General features: G+C 39.2%; 1 protein-coding gene across 1 annotated transcript; it reads right to left on the bottom strand.

Annotated features, from left to right (window-relative positions):
• Positions 1-1262: 1262 nt before the first annotated feature.
• LRIT3 (leucine-rich repeat, immunoglobulin-like and transmembrane domains 3) lies at positions 1263-13511 on the bottom strand. Its single transcript, XM_010561060.1, has 5 exons — positions 13396-13511; positions 11687-12165; positions 3387-3692; positions 1953-2326; positions 1263-1898 (listed from the first exon to the last, which is right to left on the bottom strand). Exons 1-5 carry the CDS (start codon positions 13509-13511, stop codon positions 1263-1265), a joined length of 1911 nt encoding a protein of 636 aa, XP_010559362.1.
• Between the last annotated feature and the right edge of the window lie 36 nt (positions 13512-13547).

Genomic DNA, 13547 nt, shown 5'->3' with positions numbered 1-13547 from the left:
ATTCCCAGTTTCCTAGCAAAACAGTTTTTCTAGGCATAGAAAAGTCCAAGAAAACAATGCAGTTGTAATTCTTAGGAAAAACAATTCATACATACTTCTAACCATAATATCTGAACCTAAAACTATAAAAGCTCTGTTATTTACTTCAGGCAATAAAAAAGCAGCCTCAGAAAAGACAAATCATTAGTATCATTAATAGGCAATTCTGCATTCATCATTACTATTAATATTAATATCTGATTTTTTAAACATTGGGAAGCATGTTCACAATTAACTTTCGCTATGCTCATTGAACTTCATTACACATACAACATGACCCGAGGACAAGACCTCCTCTTACTGTATCTCGAAATGTATTATATTACTACAGTATAGTACATAATATTGTGCAATATCTATGTAATATATAGGTATATAAGAGTGTGTTTTCTCTTACACAGTACCACAAAATTTTCTGTACAGAGATTTCTGAAATTGAGGTATATAGACATATGCATCCAAGTAAATTCTAAGGCTGAGATGTTGTAATAAGATCATTTGATGTAAATTAACATTATTAATATCTAGTATCTCTCACAGAGTTACTCATAATGATATCTTACCTGAGCTTCAGAATACTAAAGAAGCTCCTTTGCCATAGCATCTGCAAAACAACAATATGATGTGTATTGTACCTCTCAAGAATCCATAAGCTGTGGTTACCTAGTTTCAATCTAGATTGCCCCGAGATCACTTCCAGTCCAAGATACTGTACAAACAGAGCTGTATGACATCTCAAAGCACAAGCTGAAGTCAGAAGAAAGCTTGTACTTTCAAATGAAGTTTTGACCTCAATAGAAGTAGTTTAAACTGTTTTCCTATTAATTTTAAGTACACCATTTTTATAAGGTTGTGATTAATGTTTGATACATGCAACTAGCACATCGTACAGTAAAGTGAGAAAAGAGAAAACAGAATGATGTTTCAATGAGAACAAAAAATAGAAGATCTTTAATCAGGCAACCATTTCATGCTGTATTTATCCTTTGAAGAATGTCATTCCTTTATATCCGAAGTCACAAACATAAAAAAAGAAAATAAACAGGCAACATTTTTCTTCTATTCACCTTCTTACCCACCACCCTACCCATTCAGTAGACTGCATTACATCAGATGATATATTCTGACCACCACCTAGCACCAACCTGCTTCCAGATGCAGTATCATCATTTTGGATTAATTTTACCTATCTTACATTCTATCTCCTCCACCCTCACCTATGTTCAACACAGATACTCAGACCTAGAGCCCTCACTTTTGAAGGTCATTTGAGAATCCATGCTTGACCTAGAACAAAGGAGAAGTCTTTCTGACTCATCTGTGTACCTTCGTGCCCAGAGCTGCTCTCCTGCACTCACTGTTCGAGGCTTCAGAGATAGTGTTTCAAATTTCACATAGGTCTCTTTTGCAAGGTCAGCTTCCTTTGCAGTTTTTGGTTTCACATGAAGTTTTAAAACTTTGTAGAGTAAGAAAAATATCAAAGGTAAAACAACCACACATGCTGCACTGCTGGCCAATATCAGAATAGAAAACTGAGAGCTGTTTTCATCATTTAACCTATCAGTGGAGAAAATAACGCACTGCTCTTTTGTAGGTGGCACTCCTTTGGGTGAGACACATGCCATATATTGAGTACTAGGTTGCAAACCATCAATTGTGACTTTGTTTTTGCTAGAATCGGTGCTCAGAGGCAACATATCTTTCTCACCATACTTTGAGTATAACACAGTCACTGCAGAGTTGCTTGTGGCATTGACAGTTTTCCAAGTTAAGGTCACTCTCTCATCAGTTTCACTGATCACTCTTAGGTTCTTTACAGTAACATTTTGCTCAGCCATACCTGCTGTATTCAATGAAGTCTCCTCACCTTTCTTGCTTATCTCCCCAGTCTGCTTTTTGTTTCCATTTGTCACTGCCTTTGGATTTTTCTTTCCATCAAACAGGGGCCTGGATTGCTTCTTTTCAGTAAACTTGACGCTCGTTGATCTTTCAGTGCTAACCAGTGCTGTGGTGGTCGGTGTGGTGGGAAGAGGTGTGGTTGTCCTCTCAGGTTCCGGCTTGGATTCCTCCTGAGTGGTATTCTGTCTCTCTGCCTCTTGCTTCCTTCCATACTTCTGTGGTGACACAGTTGTAGTAACTACACCAACCACTGTGACAGTAACAGAAGCTTCTGACATTCCTGCTAAGTTCTTGGCTTTACATCTGTATTCTCCTGCATCCTTGTATGAAATCCCTGTCAAGCTTATTATGGACCATCTGACACCCTCTCCAGGTGTTTCTTGAATTACTACAGGAAAAAGCAAAGAGTAAAACATTATAAAAGGGGACAAGAGAAAATATTAGACTACTTGTTCCGTTATTTCTGCCAGACGGAATCACATGTATTAAACTTTAAAAAACAAACAAACAAACAAACCCACCAAAAAACACCAAAACCAAACTAAACCCCACACACAAAGTATGGAACTCCCTGACATACTATATTACTGCAGAAAAGTGCTCAGCTTGGGTCAAAATGGAATTGAATGTCTGGAGGAATTACAATATAATTGGCAGTTTCACTAAGTAAAACAAAACCTCATAACGAGAAATCAAATGTCTTAAAGCTGCTAAGTGACTAGGAAATACAAGTCTCACTGACTGAGTGACACTGAACACACTAGCCATTTAAAACATTTTTGGAAATTACCTTTGTCTTAAAATATTTCAGTGCTTTGGACTATTACCTTCTTCGGATCTACGATTTAAGATAACTGCTAACTACTTGGCATTAGCAAGAAACATTTTTTATATTTAAGTTACTGCATAAATATCTATCATAGCAGCTAGAACAATATCAGACAATCACAGCCTCTTCAGCATTCAAGATGGGTGTTGCAAATAAACAATAAACATTTGCAAATAACATAGAAAACATTATTTTGGATAATCCTATGTTTACAAAGCTGAGTTTTAAGTGGCTCAGTTATGGCCTCACTAGCTTTTTTAACATTAACATTTTGAACCCAAATGGAGATTCCAGCAACGGATTCTCCTTTCTGCTTTTCAGCTTCTGAGTTAGGGACCAACTATCCCAATGCCCATTCTCCTTAATCCTTCCCCCGCTTCATCCATTTCCCCCCGTCCATGCATATTGTTCTTATTACAGACCACATCCATAATCAGAATGGTCTGTTGAACCTGTTCAGACCGAGACCTAGACAAAGAATTTCATAACAGCTGTTGCATGGATACAATTGCCAGCTTGGTGCAATACCTGGTCCATTGTTACTTATTATAATGATCTCAAAGCACAAGCAACCCAACAATTTCAGGCTCTCCCATTTCCTATAAAAGAGCAATTATACCTGTATAGTTCACTGGTATATTGTCTGACCTAGTCCAAGTAAGCTGTGGTGTTGGGTACCCAGTCGCATCACAGCGTAGCAGAACGTTGCTTCCCAGCGGGGAAGTGATTTTTGTCGCCGATGTCATCACAGATGGTTTAAGACACTGCTCTAACTCAGCTCTCTGGAACAAGATTCCTGCCAGACTCTCAGGTCCACTACATGAAATCAATGGATCAAGAAGTACAACGGAGTTGTCCACAATTTTGGAAAATTCAATTAGCTTTGAAATGCGACAGTCACAAAACCATGGGTTATCCTGCAAACCTGAAGCAGGGAGGGAAGAGGGGAAAGAAAAAAAAAAAAAAATTTTGTCAGGCAATATATGGATATTGTGATTACAGTATGACACATGACTACCACCAAGTACAATCAAGAACTATGGACCTATTCTGAGTTAATCCTTTCTCTTTCAATTTGCCCTTTTCCTTCAGCTGATTGGTGGGGGAGTTTTTGCAGAGGTGCAGAAGAACAGTACAAATGTTCATTAAGCTAAACATTTTCTTCACAGTTTACAGGAGCATAGTAACATCCTGGCACTACCTTTGCTTAATTTTGCTATTTATCTAGGAAAAAACACTTTGAAAAGGTGTCTAAGGCTGATGAAACATTTTCACCTGCCTGTGCCTTCTGGAAAGATACCTTCTCAGGGCTATTGTATCCTATCACTCTCCTCTGCTCTTAGTCCTTCTTTGGGCTCTTACAGTTTGATTTTCTCAGACCTTTTTTTCAACGCTTGCAGAGAACATGATGATTTAAGGGTTTAGTGCTTATATCAACATCGCTGCCACTTCAAAAAAGGATAAAGGCTAAGGAGAAAAAGCTTTAGGCCAATAAAATTCTTATCTGGCTCTGAACTATACCAATATTCTTAGAAATCTGGCTTTGATTTGGGACAACCTCTGAAATACATTAAAAAAGAATACCAGAAGAGTAGAAAATGGGAAGGGCCCTGAAAAAAGCTGATGACTACAATATTTTTATGATGGCACACAAGAACACTATGTCTCCTCTTCTGTTAGAGGCTATAACATTTGCTTCTTGATTCCAAAGCCTTTGAATGAGAGGCCTCTCCCTCTTGGTGACCTTATTATGGTGAAAGAGAGTAGCCATTTCTGAGGAATAGAAGTCTAAATCCTCAGCTTGTATTGATTACTTCACTATGTTCATAGAGCAACAGCAGCTTCACCAGGTAAAACACCACACAGCACATCACTCGTGAGTTCAAATATTTTCTCATTTGACTTTTGGGTATACCTTTTTCATTTTTTTGAGTATTAACAATAAACAGAACTTACAGTCTGAAACAAGGGATGGTATGCAAGAACCCGTTGCTGTTGAATTCACTGATTAGTGCAACAGAAAAGTCATATCAATTAAACAAAAATTAAAAGAAAAAAACTTGAAACACCTGCTAATATTGTTCAGTGTGTATTTTTAGGAATTATCAAAACAGCTAATGGAAAAATTCTGCTTTTTATTCTGGAAGAAACCTGTAGATGAAAGAATACATGAATAATTATCTACTGCTTCCTTTTATCGCCTGACCAAGATTAGGTTATTTTAAGCACAATGGCAGTGATTGGTTAAAACTGCGGTAAAGCCCAATTAATCCCCACTCTTTAAAACAAGTGTTGACCTGAAGAGAGTCCATGACTTTGACATCACAATCCAATTTCACCCCTTCCAGACATATGAGATTTTACATCTATTCACTACTTATTGCCCACCAGAATGGAGAAGGAGAAATCAAGGAAACTGTATCAGCAACTGCTTTTCTTTAAAAGAAAAGAAAAAAACCTCCAAAATATAAAAAAATTTCCTGTGAACTTCCCACATATTCACAAGCAAAAGAGATACCGTCTGAATGTTTTCCATAGGTCTACACACATGAACCGTTTGTGCTCATAAAAATTCTGCCCAATCGAGCACACGTATGTAACTATTTGTGCTCATCTTTTAAATTAGGCAAGCTTTAGTTTGTAGTTAGACACAATATTCCCGTAATTTTTTTTTCATTCTCACTTGCTTATAAGAGGTCAATTTTCCTCACTATGCTAAGAAAGAGACTATACGAGCATTTGAAAATTAAATTCCCCTAAAGTGTAAGAGGGAAGACAGGATCCCCTTGAACCAAGCCCTCAACTGCCAGAGTTCCTCCATGACAAATGCTGCTAAAACACACGTGAACTCCCAACATGGCCTCTGTGCTATCTAGAGGACAGAAGCATGGGGCAGCTGTGCTACAAACAAGCAGGCGGTAGGGCAGAAGCTCTGGGTCCACAGCGATAATCAGGACAGATTTGCAGCATCAGTAGGGCTCCCCGCCCACATACCAGGCAGCAGATTCTCCCTTACATTGAATGCTACTGAAATAATTTCTTCTGCAACCTTTCTGCATCCTACAAGCTTTACTGCAGAAAAGGACGGGGTTTATTATTGTTTCTAATACTACATTGAGTCCAATCATAAACCTGACACTGCCAAGTCCACTGCTAAACCATGTCCCTAAGCGCCACATCTACCCATCTTTTCAATACCTCCAGGGGTGGCGACTCAAACATTTCCTTGTTCCAGTGCCTGACAACCCTTTCAGTGAATAAATTTTTTCCTAATATATATAAATACATAGCTTTCATATTCTCCTGATGTCCCAAATAAGACCCAAAGTTGTCACAGTAAGTACCAGAAATTGACAAAATAGATTGGATGATTGTTTAGTCCAGTCTGGGACAGAGGTTTGACCACCTTAGATCATTCTGAAGGCTTGGTTTCAGCTTTAGAAGAAAGCTGTAGTCCCAGAAGACTCTCTACTTCCGTGCTTTAGTGCAAAGAAAGAGTTATTTCAGTTAGTCACCTCATCTCCCCCATCCATCATGCTTTCCAGTGGAACTGGCTAAAGAAGCAGGACTTATATAGATACATATAATATATATAGCTACAGGAGTTCCCTCCTTGCCTCCACAGCTCATCCCTTCTATTTATCTGTGTCTTGCCAATATCTGACAGTATTCACATTATTTTTAGTAAACTTGCACAGCCATTGTAAGTAAGTCATTAAGTCATGTGAATTCCCAAAATGAAAAGATGAAAGCACTATTGAGTTGGAAGCAAGGATTAAACACTGAATTTGATTATCCTTCAGTTAGCTATTGGAGAGAACAGAAATGGGAATGTAAACCTAGTTTCCAAACTACAAAGGCCATTCTGAAATTTAACAGCTTGTGTTTACAAGATGGTAAAAATGAGAACAAACACATGAAAGAATAAAGAAAAGGTTAAAAAAAAAGGAAAAAAAAAAGAAGAAACCAGAAAAAATGGGGAGCTTTAATAAAGGAATGAGATGGAATCCCATCGGGAAAATAATTTCCTAAGAAGAGAAAATAAAAATAATGATAAGTTTCCAATGGCATGTGTATCTGATGGAACACCAAGTCTTTATAAACCCTGGATTCTTTTGTAGAAATACTAAGGCAGTTTGTTGACCTGAGAAAGAAATACTAACAAAGGCAAAACAAACATTGATAAATATTTATGCATTGCAATATACCAATGCAGTGTATTTTAACATTAAATATAGATTATAAATTGCCCTAAAAAACATTCTTTATTCTAGATTTAGCATATTTTAAATCTACTTCTCACATATTTATATGTACGCTTGTGTGTACAATGGCAAATATATGTATATGTGTGCCTGTGCATGCACTTTTTTGCAGTCTTCTCAGTAAGCAGGGTTTCCCCATGCTGTGTCAATATGGACTTTAGCATTCAAAATAGCTACGAGTGAAATTTCCTTTGTAAATCAGTAACCAGTCTCAGACCATAACTTGTATAATATACTGCTTTTCAGTTCCTATAAAATGGCAGTATGTGAAATATTCAAGTTTTGGGCCGATGGAAACACTCACCACAGCTTGGGCCAGACTACCCAAGGCTCTCTTCCAACTCAAGCTACAAATTTTTTGATCCATGGTTCTAAACAGTAAAGCCCACTTCCTGCACTGTGTCCCAATGTTTCCTACACACAGTAATTGCTAGGGAGTAGTTTCAGGAAAAGCAGCATCTACCCAATGGCCCAGCATAACAGCTGGCAGCCTAATGGACCTGCAGCACTTCAAATTTTTGGCACCTCTACGTGCAACAGAGGCAAGATCTCATCTAACTGCCACTTGATCAAATCCTGGATTCTTCTGTTCCTCTCGGTGACTCGCTAGATGTAATATCCCATATGTAAAATGCTACTGCCATCACTCATGCCAGAAATTTCAATCTCTACAGCAGCCAGTGCTGAAACTTAGCTGTGATTTGGACCAAAGTATTAGGCTATAGCTCCAGAGACAACCAAGAGGGGGTTAGATGAATTCGCACACTGGTTCCTTGATCACTTCCACTGCTTAACTGTCACCTCACTCCACAGCTTTGTTTTGAACTGTTCCAAAGGGTGCTCTGAAGACAAAGCCAGACAGGGCTCCAGGGACAGTTCACAATCCAGGCATCGCTTCCTGAAAGGCTTATGGATAAGACCATACCAAGGACAGCTCGTTCTATCCTGTTCTTGCCCCCAGTATAAGTGCAGCAGGCTTTGCACCTCCAAACTATCCTACATGCCTATCAGCCTACCAGGCATACAACATAGCTTGCTATTTTATACTACAAAAGCACAACTCCACGGGTTGCAATGCAATTCTGGCATTACTTCAGGCAGTTTGAACTGGAGGAAAAACACCCCCACCCACACAGTCACATTTCAGAGTCACTGCAGCATGCCCCTGAGCCCAGAGAAAACCAAGGGCTAAATCGTACAAAGTGTGGAACAGTCAATCAGCTTTAAAAAGAGTTGGCCCTAACATGTGGATGAGAGCCAGAGCGAGCCACTTGGCTACAGGGCCAGGCATCATTCCCTGACCCTCTTTCATTTAGCATAGTGTCCACACAGAGGAACATCACTCAGTGGGAGGTAATAAAAAAACCCAAACCCTAAGTAGAGAGATTATGAATTGGAAAGGAGATGCTAACCTGCCAGTCCCCTGGCAAAAGTAGTCCGTGGGTCCTCCAAGAGTCCTTGAAGTAAACAAGAGGAACCTGAACTTTCTCTTACATGCAACCTCCTTGATGCTCAGTCAAGACACTGAAGATAAAATTGCCTCCTGGTGTTAAAAAAATACATATGCACAATCATTTGAGTTGGGGGCCTTGCTGTTATTGATCTTGTTAATTAAATACAAGTGACAATCTTGTTCTGCCAGAACTAGGAGAGAAGCCAGCTCAAGCCGTAATTGCTTGCACTAAGTAGAATCTGACTGCTGTTTTCCTGACTAGACAAAACCAGCATTTATTTGCTTTGGGTTCCAGCATCTAGAGAGCTCTGGCTGCAGTTACCATTCCATGTGGGCACATAGGTCAGGCTGAATGCTCCCACAGAGAACAGATGGAGCACTTATGACACTCTTGAGCATCAAAGCAATTGTGGGCATCACACTTTAAGGGAAACCTCTTTTTTTAAAGCCCAAAGGAGTCCAAAGGGAACCAGTAACTATGGTAGAAAATGAGAAAAAAGAATCCCTCATAGTCTATAAGAAACTTGTGAAAGAATAGTGCGATTAGTTAAGGTGGCAAACAGGGAAGGAAAATGTATGAAAGGTTACTATAAGAGAGGGTAATTAGGTTTTCTGTATGTCCACCTCATGTAGGACAAGAGGTAATCAGCTTAGTTTGCAGTAAGGGAGATTGAGGTTAGATATTAAGAGAAACTTTCTCACTATCCTGATAGATAAGCACTGGAAGAGGTTACCAGAGAAGGCTCTGGAATGGTCTGGCTTTAAGAACAGCACTGACTTAACCAGAACGGTTCAGTTCATCTGGATCTGCATCCCAGCAGGCTAGGGACCTTATTGAAATTCTTCCTGATCACACACCTCTGTGATCCTCATCTCTACCTCAGAGAAGGAAGAGAGTATCTACTGGATGTGTTTCTCCTCCCTCAGGCTCCAGCAATCCTGGTAGAGACAGGAGGGGGTCGGGGTATCAGAGGGGAAGCAATGCCACAGAGCACATCTTGCTCCTGTTGTTCTAAGCCGGTATCTCCTACGGTTGGAGCATTATAGAGACATCTCAACTCCTAGGTCATCTTTCTAACCTAATAGTTTCTATCAACCATCCATTCCTGAAAAACACTGGCTTTCTAACAGTCCAGCAACCTAAGGATGAGCCTCTAGCAGCGAGTGTGAGTGGCATAACTACAACTTTGCAAGCTCCAGTAATATAGATAATAAACTGAAACAGTGAAGACTGAGTAAGCTTGTCAAAATAACCCATGACATAAAGAGCACTGCACTTTCTAACCTCCAGAGGAAGGGGATGTTTTCTTATTCACTATAGAATTTCTTATATAGCAAGCACTGTCTGTCTGCATTGGGATATATTAATCAGAAGTCTATGATGTCAATGAAAGCAAATTCAGCTAATTATTCACAGTTTACCTAAGGTAGATTTACTCAACACAACACAATGAAAGTACTACCTCGCATTTTGCATTCTCAGACCCAAATCTGTAACGACTGTGCAGAGCCTCTCTCAGCATGGTAAAGTTAAAAAAAAGAGAAGCAAGGCCCTGTTTGAACCCAGTGTGTGCTCCCCTCTGGAGATCTCTGTTCAAACCCAGCTGTAGTTCATAAATGAAAATGATCCAAAGGTCACATCCTGAGTCTCTAGAGAACTCAGTGCTGGCACCAGAGGGTTTGCCAGGACTAGAGGAGGCTGGCAAAGTGCCCACACCAACAAAGACCGCAGATGGTTGCCAGGGGGAAGGGGAGGAGAGAAGAGTGTGTGTGGTTTTGGGGTGTTTGCTTTTTGGGTTGTTTCTTTTGGTTTGTTTTTTTTTTTTAAGCGGTGAGGGCTGTGTAAGACAAGGAAACCAAATAACCTCTGGGACTCCCACATGAGATCATCAGGAGGATTAGATCCAGCAGGGTCACCTCCTACTTTACTGCCTCCTGTAGCCTTCAGTGCAGGGACAGGGAAAGGGGTACTGAGCTAGACTTACTTTTACAGCTTTTTCTTTTTTTTTTTAATCCTGAATAAATGAAGATCCTATTAATGCTGCAACCTACAGTTACCATGCATCTGAGGAACTCGTTCAGCCTACTTGCATCTATTAAGTTACTTACATACAATCTCATCTGAATGAGAGTTTCAAATTGCAGCTTCTGCTGTGAAACAAAGCAGCTGAACAAATGAACACTGAATAGTGGGGGTTTAGATCAAGAAATTGGAAATACTGGGCAGTACAATGGCAGATCTTTACCATTGGGTATAGAACTACTGTAGTAGAGAGCACCAGCTGGTTTTCCTCCCTTCCACCTGCTACACTACAGTACAAAATTGTCAAAAAGTGCACTTATACATAAACAGTGACCGAAGAGAACACTATTGATAGAGCTGTTCCAGCCATGTTCTGAGTCTGAGGAAGAAAAAGGAGTTACCTGCAGGACTAGGAAGTGGAGAGGAAGTGTAATATAAAGCAAAAAGTCACAAGCAGAACTGATGCGATGGTATACTAGAGAGATAGAATAAAATTATGAAAAGAATCAGTCTGGCCAAACTATTCTTAAATACTTACCTTAAATACTATAAAAAGTACTGTGAAGTTGTAGGGATCAGATTCCTATTCTCTCTCTCATATTCAACATGTAAATTGAGAAAAACTTCAGGATAATCAGTCAGCTTTAGAGCAACGCAAGGTCAGCAGGAGTCATGGGGAGAGCAGAGTTGCCCTCTTTTGAGCCACCAACACTACCTGCAGCGCTGTGTCTCAGGACAGGCTTCATACGAGCATCAACTCTAGCTCTCTGTTCAGCTTGTGAGCCACTGGAAAAAACAGTTGCAAATGGACACGCTTGCAGTTGCAACCACACACAGTGATGAGGGAAATGTCATCAGAAACAGAGGTTTTGGAAGTATTGCATTTATATGGATACTGAATACTCTATATGGCCTGTATTTCTGTAGACCGGAATCTCGTAGATTTTACTTGTTTTATAACCTTGAGATAACAACATACATGGAGGTCACTATCTTCATTTTATAGTTTTCTGTCACCAACAGAAAATAAATAAATAAACATTCACAGAGCAAACCAGAAGACTGACTGGGATGAAACCTACTCTCCTGAATCCCAGGCTGGTCCCCCACCTGCTCTCACGTGCAACTTAACATTTAGGTACATTCTAATAAGGAATGAGACAGGCTGTTTAACTTACCCAAAATGACTCTCTGGGTCGCCAGAATGTCTGTGTTCTTGGACAGGACAGCTTCTGAGAAGGGGGGCCAAATGTCCATCAAGTCTGATGGCAAGGTGGTTAGCTTGTTGCTGGATATGTCTAGGTAGGTGAGGTTTCTCAGGTACCGGCCAGCATCAGCAGGAATGCTGGTCACTTTATTGTTGTGTAAATCAAGAGTCCGTAGGTTGGGCATCTCTGCCAGCGATTCCCAAGGGAAAGTCGAGAGCAGATTACCATCCAGCCGTAGCTCGTGCAGTTGTTTCAAGTTATAGAAACTGCTGATATCAATGTTGGCTACACAGTTGTAAGTTACCCACAGGTATTTGAGATCTACTAGGTAGTAAAAGGCTTCAGTTGGAATCCTTCGTATGACAGTTTTCTCTATACGAAGTTTTACAGTATCCACAGGAACATTCACAGGGATCTCATACATGTCAGGATCATTACAGAGCACAGACCTAGCATTAAAAAAAAAAAAAAAAAAGAGAGAGAGAGGTATTGGCATTTCTTTATCAGAAATTTGTATTTCAGATTTAAATGCAAATGCTATTACTTTCTGCAACACTACTAGCAGAATAAAGAATGTCAAATCAAGAACAGCCCTCTGCATTTAAAAACTGAAAAGACAAACATGGAGTTTCTAAAGAGAAAAAGAATACAAAATGGCAATGATACTTTCACATGAAATCTACATTTGCTTTTTTATAAAGCATGTAAGCACCATCTTCTGTCCATCATTCTACTGACAACTAAAAAACAAAAGCCATTGTATAAGGAATAATACATGCATGTATCTCAAGTGGGAACTGCACACCATCTGTTTTACTAAAATTCAGAATATTGGATTACTAATTCCCAATTCTTCTGCATGATGAAGATTCAAAGTATTTGTCTGTATTTACCTTTCAGAATAGACTGAAAATTGAAAGTGTTAGTATATTTCTCTAAAGGAGACCTTTCTTAGCCCTCTTTCTGATGTCTACATGGAAATGAGCTGCTTTTTAGAGGTGCTAAGAACTTTCTGCTCCCATTGATTTCAGTGAAATGGGATTCCTCAGCAGTTCCAAGAATCAGTATGTTTCAATTTCTTTGCAGTACATTGTTTGCACATATTAGCTTGAAGATTCCCCTCCCCTCAATAAGCCCATCTTTAATTTTCTCCCTCTTTTCTCTATATTATTCATTTATTTTACTTTCTCCTCATGCAGCTTTATACTGGATATGTCGTGACAATAAGTAGCAATGACAAACAGTATCTCCCAAAATTGACATAACAATACCCAGATCATCAAATTTCAAACTAACCTCTTTATTACCAAAAACTATATGATTTTCCTGCAGATTAAAAAAGAACAAACTACTGTATTTATTTAAACCAGAATCACCTGACAGTAGACAACTAATTTGTAGAAATAGAAAGGACATTACAATAGCAGGAAAATCACGGAGCAGAAAGAAATTGCCTTCTGCAAAAACTGAAGCTTCAGAGTAGCTATCTGCTAAGTACAAAGCCATAATCACCATCTGCTCCTATTCAGGAATGCTGCTAGCCATATAAAACCAGTATAAAATATGCCTTTATTTCAACTATGCTAGAACTAATTTGCAATGTATAAGAATGTTATTTCCAATTTCTTCAATCCTCTTCCTTATAAATTGCCTTGTATAACAAATAATAAAATATATACCTTGTTCCAGTGCCATCACTTCTGCCATGGTAAACGCAAGTGCATTGTGAAGGACAAAAACCATGCACTTCTTCAAAAAAGCTCATTAGGAGGTAGAAGTAAATAAACAGATACATGGCTTCCTCCCAGCAGAACTGATATGAAAAAATTTG

This window comes from Haliaeetus leucocephalus, unplaced genomic scaffold, assembly GCF_000737465.1.
Source record: "Haliaeetus leucocephalus isolate CR32 unplaced genomic scaffold, Haliaeetus_leucocephalus-4.0 Scaffold140, whole genome shotgun sequence".
In the NCBI taxonomy this organism is placed as follows: domain Eukaryota; kingdom Metazoa; phylum Chordata; class Aves; order Accipitriformes; family Accipitridae; genus Haliaeetus; species Haliaeetus leucocephalus.
Note: the sequence above shows the minus strand (reverse complement) of the source record. Positions and strands in the feature narration are given on the sequence as shown.